Source organism: Gavialis gangeticus, unplaced genomic scaffold (genome assembly GCF_001723915.1).
Source record: "Gavialis gangeticus isolate Ggan-Ray unplaced genomic scaffold, GavGan_comp1, whole genome shotgun sequence".
NCBI lineage: Eukaryota > Metazoa > Chordata > Crocodylia > Gavialidae > Gavialis > Gavialis gangeticus.
The window spans coordinates 60,762,722-60,773,466 of NW_017729022.1; the positions used below are offsets into that span (position 1 = coordinate 60,762,722).

General features: G+C 44.5%; 1 protein-coding gene across 1 annotated transcript; it reads right to left on the reverse strand.

Annotated features, from left to right (window-relative positions):
- Positions 1–366: 366 nt before the first annotated feature.
- Positions 367–7,057, reverse strand: MCHR1 (melanin concentrating hormone receptor 1). The gene is made up of 2 exons (XM_019515138.1): positions 6,856–7,057; positions 367–2,275 (listed from the first exon to the last, which is right to left on the reverse strand). Exons 1-2 carry the CDS (start codon positions 6,923–6,925, stop codon positions 1,362–1,364), a joined length of 984 nt encoding a protein of 327 aa, XP_019370683.1. The 5' UTR covers positions 6,926–7,057; the 3' UTR covers positions 367–1,361.
- Positions 7,058–10,745: the final 3,688 nt, after the last annotated feature.

The following is a 10,745-nucleotide window of genomic DNA, read 5'->3' on the forward strand; positions in this document are numbered from 1 at the left end:
CCTTACTTCTCTCAGCTGCTGAAGGCAGCTCATAAGAATAATGTTGTTGAAATAAGATGCTTGAAAGCCAGAATACCCAAATGTAAGGTTCCTCAAGGAACCTTAACTGTCATGTATTATTATCCCTTATCATCATGATCTATCTAACAATGAAGTCCTGCATGGAGCAATCTTATTTGCAAACGATTGTTCATCATCCACATTTTCATGAGGACCACAAACTCCTAGTCACCACAGGATGAATATGATGCAGATATATTATTAATAGATTTTAAACTCAGAGGGGTAATTATATTAGCTAGTCTGACATCCTTTATCACAGGCCATTTCACCCACTATGCTTAATACAGGTGTGTTTGTCATGAGAAGCATAAAAAGCAGACTTACTTTATTTCAACAGTGGTACACTCTGGATATATTAGCAGCTAGTGTTTTGTAAATATAAATCAACAATTCCTCTTCTCTTTAGTCACAGACAAGCCACTGACTCAAACATGCAGACCCTCCACCACTAACTCCACTGACAAACTTAAGGGAACATTTTCCTTGATTCTAATAATATGTTCTGTGAGTCCACCCAGAGAACCTAAACTACCTCATCTTTTTTCCAAAATATGACAATTGGAGTTACTCCACATATTCTCATCCTTCAGATATCTCAACACAAGGTGCTATAGATGGACATGAGACAGAAATAGAGAGAAAGACTTCTCATAAAATCTAAAGCTTTGACTTTCCAAGATTGTGCTTGTATGTGTTAACTACAACTTTCTAATTATGTTGGACTCATTTATTAATATCTATTTCCATCATTAGTTGTAGTTTACACATTTTCTTTGTCTGGGACCTACTCTATTTTAATTTAATCCCTTGCCTCCCAGGAACATCTCAATGGAGAAAAGGTACCCTGTATCTGAGTAGGAGTCTAGAAGCTTTTTAAAAGACCACTACTGTGTTCACGGCTTTAGACCTTCCCTTGGGTCTTGATAACTGTTGTCAGCCACCATCCTCTGTCTGCTTCAAGAGGGGAGGGTGCTGTTCCTCTTGAAAATTTTCCTTTGCTCAGTTACTCTAGATATGGATCTCATATCATCCTAACTAATCCTTCTTCCTTGGTGTTTACATCCTTCAAGTTCTGTAGACAATCACCATATTCCCTTTAGAGTTGTTCAGCTAAGTTTTATCATTATTTTATTGTTCCCTCAAGTTGTTCTCTCTAATTATCTCTGGCTAATCTCTGACTATTCAAAGTTTTTCTGGGCTCAAGGTGCTTGCAACCATATATTATATTTCTTTTACATCAGGTGGTTTTAATCTTGGGCCTGATATCCATCTTTCTGGCACCATGAGGCTGACCTCTGCTACTCCTGTGCCATAGGCTTGACAGAGAGGACCAGGCGTTGACGAAAAGTGTCACAGAGCATAATATACACAAAGGGGTTGAGGCAACTGTTTGCATAGCCCAGGCTGATGGCTGCATTGTACGTGTAGTAGAAGGTAAGTGTTGGGCGGCTGATGGACAGCTGTATCAACTGTAGCAGGTGATATGGTGACCAACAGGTAAAGAAGACCAGACATATAGCAATGGCAGTTCGTGTCACTCGCTTGAGCCTCAGCTGGATGCTGCGCTGAGTAGTTGGGGCTACGGAAGACTTCATATGTTGGAGGATACGTGCATAGGCAACAGCAATGACCACAAAGGGAAGGGTGAAGGCCAGAAAAAACTGGTACAAAGTGAACCAGTACAAGTCAGTTTCTGGATGTGGAAGGCGGATGCCACAACCCACAGTCCCGTCAGGGAATGGAATAAGCCTGGCATAGAGCCAAACCGGGGTAATGCTGATAAAAGAGAGTATCCAGAGGAGACAGATAACCAAGGTAGCAACAAAGGGCTTCCTGAATCTTGAAGAGGAGATGGGGTGAACTGTAGCCAAATACCGGTCAATGGACATAGCAGTCAGAATGTAAGTGCTGGTGAATTGACTGTTAGCGTCCATGGCAGTGATGAGTGTACACATCGTCTCACCAAAGTGCCAGATGCCATTTCCCAGGAGCTGGTGGATCATGAAGGGCATGCCCAAGAGGAAGAGGAGGTCCACGACAGAGAGATTGATAATAAAGATGTCTGTGACGTTGTGACGCCAGTGGAACTTGGACTTTTTCACTACAGTAAAGATGACTACAGAGTTGCCAGCAGTACCCAGCAGACAGATAATGCCAAACACAGAAGGCATGATAATACTGGTATAAGAGATGCTCTGCAGATCTGGCCACTCTGAAAACCAAGAAAACATACTGACAAAGGGCAGACTTTTGTCATTTAAAGCTTCAGTTTTGTGACAAAATTTACTCCTGGCAAAAAGGCTCTGCCAACACACCTCCCTTTTAGTTCTCTTGTACTTTCTGCTGTTCCAGTCCTGGCTTCTCAAGCAAAAGCTGCTAGTGGACAGGATCCAGAAACAGATCCAGGATTTTACAAAGAGGGGAGAGGTGGGGCGTGGTTTCACTGACCAGGCCTGCCAGGGTGGCTACACTCCTGCTCCCAGCCTCCTCCCCACCCCTCCCCTTCACCAGGCCAGGCAGACCTCAGACAGGAGCTGCAACTGGGGCCTTAAGTCCAAAAAAGAAGGTAAGAAATTCCCAGCCTTTTTCCCTCCATGCTCAGTGGCACATCCTTCTGCTTCCATCTGCATCTCCTTCCTCTCCCATGCATCCCTCTCATGACTGCTGCTGCTAGTGTCTGCATTGTTCTGGGGGCAAGGGAATCTCTTGTCCATTCCAGCCAGGCTGTGAGGGATCTGCACTCACCTGGCACCATAGCAGCAGTGGCAGTGGTAGGCAGGCACATTCCCCTTCCCTGTGCCTGCTCCCAGGCTGGTGGGGAGCACCAAGAGGGAGCAGGCAGTAAGGGGAACATCCCTGCCTCTGCCACTGTCCTGGGCTGATCCCAGCCCCTGTGCAGCCTGGCTGCAGCAAACAAGAGCAACCCTCAGCCACAGGAGAGTGTGGACACCAGCAGTAGTCGGCTGGGGAACGAGGAAATGAGAAGGGAAGGGACAGGGAGGAGAGGGACTATGACTTTGAGCACAGAAGGGAAGGAAGGAAGGAAGGGAATTCTTACCTTCGTCTGGACTCAAGTCCCTGGCTGCTGCTCCTGAGGCATAATCAGAAACTTAGGGTGTGGCCATGACACTGCATCCCCTTTGGATCCACCCATGACAGGATCTATAGCACCCCTGGGTATTCAAGTTGTGGGCTGTACGCATAGCTCTCTATGAGAATTGCAAAAACATATCAAACCTGTGACTTGTGGCTGCTGTAATCTAGTATCCTGCATCAGACTGAGCAATGTAAAATATCCTTCAAGGCAAGGTTCAGGGAAATTCATAAAGTACAACTACAGAATAATTGAGAGAATACTAACGTCTAATTCTAGGTATTTCACAGTCACCTTGGGCCCTCAAGTAGGTGAGGTTTTATCCTTTATACATTAGGTAGGTAATAGTTTTGTTATTTAGTTAAAAATATAAGCTGCTTGCAAATGTTACAAAACAAACCAAAATGTGGTTTACTGGAAGAAGCAGTGCGTTGCTTTGACCCAGCTCTGCAGTGTCTGTAAATATCAGATGCTTCATCAGGGCTTATTAGTGCTTTTAGCTAATACCTGATTCAATCACTAAAGTGCCAAGTTTAAAGTGCCGTTTGTTTGTTTGTTTTTAATGTCTGCAAGCGCCCGTAAAGTCTGATCCTACTTTAAAATCATACCAAGTTTTTAGCCTCAGTGATAACTTGTGAAACTCCCTGGCACAAGATAACACTGAACTGTGTTAAAAAGCATCTCCTTTTACCCGATTTCACTGAATGCCCCTCTTGTTCTCCTATCAGAGTAAGGAGAACACCATTCAAGTCCTCTATATTTTATTTTATTTTCTATACCATTATTATGTCCCTTTTATTAATCACTTCTGCAAACTAACAGTCAGTCCTTCCAGCCTCACTATGACAATCCCTCCATTCCATTCATCTCTTTTGCCACTCATCCTTAACCTCCTCCTGTTGTTACGCATCTTTGCTTTTGAGATGAAGTGACCAGAACTGTACCCGATCAATCCTCCAGGAGAGGGAGCACCACTGACTTTGGAGTATATCATTGTATCATTGCATTTCTTGAGAAAGCAACTCCGTATTGAACTTGAAGCTCTTTTTAAAAATTGTTTTAGTCTTTTATTAAGCTGACTGTCATGGTTCAAAAGCACTCTCCACAAATGCTGAAAGGAGTTGCACCAATGGCATGGGGCAGTCTCCATCTGGACAGTGGACAGATAGCTGACATTTATTTAAAAGCTCACGGGTTGCTTTCAGATTTAAACTGGCTGACAATGGTAGCTGGGAAGCTGCAAGCATGAAGGAGCCCTTTTCCATGCACCCTTTTCTACAGCTCTGTCCTGATACTGGCTGTTGGAAGAGTACATGTCAGAAAAGCCTAAGGCTGTGAACAGATGTCACCTTTGTGGCAACACATGAAGCTTCATGGCAGGATAAAATGCAAGCGTATAGATGTCTTCACTGCTTGTCATGCCACAAGTGCCCCAAATGATTGTGGGACAACACCTATAAATGTTTTTTTCCACTTTATCACAGTGAATGTTTATATGGTTATGGTGCATCAGCTGAATGTACCATTGAAGAGCAATGGTGCAACCTACCTTCAGTGTGGTATCTCATCCTATTCTTATAAATAAACTGAGCAGCTGTAATGTAGATGATTACACGGTCAGGTGCATGGACGACTGGTGCCTCCTGAGTCTGGGGGGGCACCCACAGATGCCTCCAGTGCTGTCAGCAGCAGGGGAGGAGCTGGCGAGCTCCCACAGATGCCGCTGGTGGCGGTGGTAGCAAGGACGGCTCTGTCGGGGGGCACGTCAAGTTCCTGCAGACACCACTGACAGTATCAGTGGCAGGCATGGCCCAGTTGGGGGGCATGTGCCCCCCTGCATCCCCACACCAGTCACCTATGTCTCTGAGGAGGGGGAAGTTGCTGGGGCCCAAATGGCCTTTTTTGTTCTTTTTGAATTTGGGGGCAGCCAAGACCGTTGAGGCCCAAGCACAAAGAAGCCAGCAGCCCTGGAGGCTTTTGTTGCATCTCTGGGGCTGTGCATGATGCTGGCAGGGAAAAGGTGGATGTGTGTGGCTGCCTATGGCCTCTTCTTGTAGGGCGCAGGGCTGTCCGACAAGGGTTGGAGTTTTTTTTTGGTTTTGTTTTTTTTTTTTTTTTAAGGGTGGGGTGGTGGTGGGCAACTATATGTATGTAAGCGTGATGGCAGGGCTCCAGGGTGGAAAGTTGCAGGCCTCGGCGTGCATGCCCAGTTTTAGGGTATGCAACAATCAGCTGATTGTTTACGCCAGCCCTGGTGCGCTGGCACATTTAAAAACTGCATGTGCTGCCCAGCTGGGTTGCACACAAGGCACAGGCATCCCCAGCATAAAGGAATCCTAAGTCTGGGGAGATGCTCCCTGATCCCAGGGTCCCCGTGTGCTAGGGCTGTCAGGAAACTGTGTGCAGCTGGACTGCACATGTAGCTTGTTGGCTCCTCACAGGTGTGCAAGGACTGCTAACAATCAGCTGCCTGCCCATGGCACTGGAGCTGAAGGACTTCCCCTGTAGAGGACCTTAAATAAACACCATGCCTAACAGTCGTGGTTACACTGCTAAGTTATGGGGAATCAGAGGCTCCTGGCAGGGTTTGAAGTCCCCAGCAGGAATTTAAATTCCCAGCAGCAAGCCTCTGATCTCCTGCACCCTGGCAGCCAGGGAAGAACTGTGAGGTGAAGAGTTTTGACAATCAGCTGATAGTTGTTCCCTGCCTGGACAGCTGTGGTCTTCAACCAGCTGATTGTGAGCTTACCACACTGGGGCTCTGCCCTGTAAACCCACTTGATGTGTGGACATGCCAATCTTCTTCACAGGATATGTTACAGCATGACAGTGCTGCTACAACTGCGAAGTCTGTTATAGTCTAAGGTACCCCTGCCACTCAAATTCCTCTCCTTGGGGGCCACCATCAAGTATCTTAATCTGCTTGGTTTCAGTGCTGCCATGTGGCAGTAGAGAGTATAGAGCACTCTTGTTATGGCTGTGACACTGGTGCATTGCCACCAGGGTTGTGATAGCAAGAGCCTGTGTGCAGACAAGACATTAGCAGCTTTTCAGCTTTACAACCATTCTGTTCTTTAGATTTGCTCCAAGCAGGGTTAGATGACATGTTTGATAGGATGCCAGCAACTTGTCTATGCTAGTGCTCTCACCATTGCTGACATTGCTGGGAGGGCAGCAGTGGGAAATGTTCAATATGAAGACATCCCAAAGAAATCCAATAAAAGAAAGTTAGGCTATAGTCTATTCAGAGGTTAGTCTCTGCTCTCTTAATTCTTTCCTTTTTTTCCCTAGGAAGCTGGTGGTTGGGTTTGTTTTGCAGGTGAACCATTTCTGTGTCTAAATAAAAGAGGATTCTGTATGTTCTCCCCAAGTCTACTAATTATTTTTTCTCCCTTCCTTCCTCCTGCTCAATCAATTTCTCCATTCTCAGAAAAATCGGTATATTCTAATTTCCCTCCAGACCACTCTTTTCCTGGCTTCCTAATATCTACTCAGTGCTTCCAAAACAATCTCTTCTTTTCCTTCTGTCCATCTTATTTTACCCCAATCCCCTCCTTCTCCCCTTCAGATTCTACTGGCAGGTTTCGTTCAGTTGTTGGCTTCCATACCTCCACTTAGCCTGCATAAGGTTTTACAAGCAGCATGATTAAAAGAGAAATCAGTGACTATTCTCCCCAGATGTGGAAAGCTGTACTCACTGGCAGTGGTCAGGTTGGCTCCAGGTCCGGAGTTGTTGCTGATGTTCAGTCTGAAGGGCAGAAGATCCATGGTTTCATCTCAGTCTTATTACAGCTGATCTCTCCTGTACTCTCAGCGAGTTAGCACAGCTCTGTGCAAGCAGTCTCTCCTGTAGCGCAGTCCCTATGATTCTAAGGCTGGGGGAGTAGATTTTTTCCTGCCTTAAAGCTTCTCTGCTCAAATTGGTATAAACTGCTCTCTCTCCCTCCTCAGCAGTTCCCCCTGACATCACCTAGCCATAATCATATTCAGAAGCAGATGTATATTAACCTTTTCCCTGTCAGCTATACCAAGGCTGCAAGTTCCAATTGTTTTGCCTTCAGAGAAACTGGTGAGCCAGCTAAGGTAGCTTTCACCTGCTTAACTTCATTTGCAGTAAAAGGTTCCCCCTGATATTAAGGACTTTGTCTCTCTAGCCAGGTTTTGTCAGCAGCTTTTGTTACTAACAGTGAAAACTGGTTCCAGAAGGGAAGAGCACTTATGGATTAATCTGTAGTATGCATATTGCCATGGCAGCTTGCTGTTGCAATTATAAAGAATAAATTACAAATTAAATTGAAAAAATGAAACACCACAAGCCAAGCACTAAATGCAACAAATATGTTTTGCAGCCTGCTAAGAAGGTTGCTAAACTCAGGCTTTAATAGACTGAAATTCCCTCCTCTTAGCAAGATGGGTTCCTTCAACTGAAAACCCCTACGGAGAGGAGGCTGGGATTTTGAAATGGTGCCTTTTTGGTAAAAAGGCAGAGAAATCACTTTTGAATATATGGCACAGTCCTGGCTCCTGCCCATACCTCTAAATGCTTCTCTTGCCAACAGACATCGCATCTGCCTTATCTGGGTTAAGGTATAGATGTTTTGCTTTCAGACTGAATGTTTAATTTCATGTATATGAAGCAGTGGCATGCCCTCACCTTGAATAATATGCTTAGTTTTGGTCATCTCTTAATAAAATATTGCAAACACAGAAATGCTCAGAGACTGCTGATGAAAATTATTAATATTATTTCTGTTGTGGTAACACCTTTAGGAGTCCTGAGACCCCATGGCCTAGGTGCTGCATAAATAGAACAAGAAGATGATCCTGACCCAAGGAGATTGGGTACAGAAGAATGAAAAGTCTTCTCCATAGGCTCATCTATGCTGGCATTTAAAATCATGCTCTATACATGTTTACTAACATAATCTTAAAACCTGTTCCTAGTCAGGAACTAGGAACAGATGTTTGCATCCTTTCTAAACTAGATCTACAATGGATTTTGCAAAAACATAATTAAAATCCTATTAAATAGAAAAACCTGATAAAATCCTGTTGTAGACAAGCTATATAAGGAGAGACTGAAAAAAAAGGGAATTAAGTTTAAAGAAGGGACTAAAAGGGATTAAAGAGGGTGACTTGATAGAGGTATATAATGTCTGGAAAGAATAAATGACATGTTTCTTTTTACCTACTTAGAATACAAGAACAAGGAGGTATCAGTAGAAAGACAGCAAAGGTAACCACGTAAAAGGAAATACATTTTTATACAGTGCATCATTATTCTGTGGGTCTAATGATACTTGATTGCATGGAGACCGTGACTTCAGTAGGACTGAAAAAACTAAACATGATAATGAGAGAGAGAGAGAGCTAGTGGTGTTAGTCTGCAGTTAGACAAGGCAAGATAGGGTGGGTGGCATTGACTTGTTCAGAGAGGCATGAGCTGTTTTGGGGTACAGACTACTTTGTCAGATGCTATGAATGGTTCCATCCTTGGATGGACTTCACAGCATCTGATGAAGTAGGCTGTAACTTATGAAAGCTCTGAATAAGTCGGTCCATAAGGTGCCAACCCTACTATAACAAGAATATGTTAAAAAAATTATAAAGACTATAAGCCCCACATTAGAGGGTAGAAGCCAACCACCACCTCTCAGGTTTAGGAGGGATTTCCCTTTTAGAAAGGGTCACTGAATAAACTTTGAGGGGATTTATGACTCACCTACACTACTGCCAGGCTTAGCCCATCTCTTCAGGAGTCCAGCAGTCACATGCTTCCATCAGGTGACTTAAAATAAGGCTTGTGGTCATTCAAGGAGTCAATGTGCTGAGAAAAGAGAAAGTGGCTGGTCTCTTGCCTTTCTAGGCAGAGTTGACTCCTGAGTAAGAAGCCAGGGTTGCAAAGGATGGTGAGTCTGGGGAGCAGGCCACAAGGAAGAGGACCCTTGATAAAGGACTGGAAAGATGATTTTTGGAGAGAGTTCATAAACTGAAAGAATGATTTGAGTTCTGGCCATCTTGTTCTGGCCATTGCTAGGGAACCTGATCCAGGGATCCTGATACATCAGGAGTGGGCAATTATTTTGGGTGGAGGGTCGCTTACTGAGTTTTGGCAAGCCCTCGAGGGCCACATGACAGGCAGCAAGGGGAAGACAAATATTAATTTTCTACATTTTTTAGGGGCCCCATGGGCCAGATGGAATGGCCTGGCGGGCCGCATTTTGCCCACCCCTGTGATACATTATTTCAAATGCATAGGTACTCCAACTGACTTCAGCTGAACTTGCATGGTTAGGTACTTTACTATATTCAGGTCATAGATAAGATACTGAAGTCACTGGACTACTGGTATAGCAACTTGTATTCACCCTGGCTGAGTCCTCCAGAGAACTGTCATCAGTCAGCAGTATCAAACCCATCCTTTGGATCCTACGTGCTTTTGAACTAGCTGTGGCCTCTGAACAAAGGCCTCTTGGACAGTCTCCTGAGGTGCTAGTGTCCCGTCTGTCACTCTTTTTTTCAAGATGTGGGGCTCTCCAATCCAACTGCCCAAAATCCTGAGACCAGTTCTGGACCTCTCAAGGCTCTGTATATGCCTTTGCATGCTGAAACATGCTCACTCTATTTTGCGTAGACCTGTCCAGTCTGGCAGGAAATGCAGTTAGTTCCTCTTCCCCTATGTACTCACTGATCCTGAAAGTCCTTGGGGAAAAGACAAAGCCCTTCTTGCCCCCACGTCGCCAGCTGTGTCTCTTGGATGATAAATAAATAAACTCTACTCTTCCTGCTTACAGACCTTAATGCAGACTTTGTGCTATTGGGTGGCCACCTGAAGGAAAAACTACAGCTCTTCTAAACATGTGCTTAGGCAGGAGAAGACTTGCATTCCCTGCCCCATCCCAACCTCTCCCTGCACCCCCACACCTCCCCCCAAAAAAACAGAAACAGTTTTCTGTGCTGGCAGAAATGCTGTTATTCAAGTAGGTGAGAGACATTCACTGCTCATGGCCTATGATTGCTTTGTCATGCCTTTCCAGACTAGCTTCTCTCTTTTCCAGGTTTCTGCTACCTGGAACAGAGCATCTCTAATCTATAATGACTTTTTCAGGTACAAATCATGTTTATAAAACTGCATGGAATTTGCAACTGGACGTAAACATATTCCCCTGACTATTGCATATTAGCATCCAAATTACTGGCAGTTGGTGATGCCATAGTCCAAATGTTTCACAGTTATTCTGTGCGACTTAGTATAATGTTAAACAGCAAAATAACAAAATGACTGCTTGAAGTTTGAGGGCCCTTTGGGAGAACAAGCATAATCCCTCCTGTCCTCTCAGACATTGCAGAGCAAGTAGTCAGCTCAATAAAAGGCCATTATGTCATTTAAGCGAGCTGCCTTGGGCAAGCTGACAACACTTTGATGTTGCCACTAATGAAGGTTGCTGCAAGATCAAGTAAAATCAGCCTGAGAATTGTGTTCTTGTCTATCACTGAGATATTCTCTGTGATACATTTTCAGTTCCACACCTAAATCCCAACTCACACTGAGAGGAATCAAGGAAATACATAGAATCCAAAGGGTATT

Excerpts from the sequence above, each read along its gene's own strand:
- MCHR1 (XM_019515138.1), bottom strand. The coding sequence starts at position 6,925 with ATGGATCTTCTGCCCTTCAGACTGAACATCAGCAACAACTCCGGACCT. Across the intron at positions 2,276-6,855 it reads AGCCAACCTGACCACTGCCA|AGTGGCCAGATCTGCAGAGC; the intron begins GTGAGTACAGCT and ends CTTGGTTTTCAG.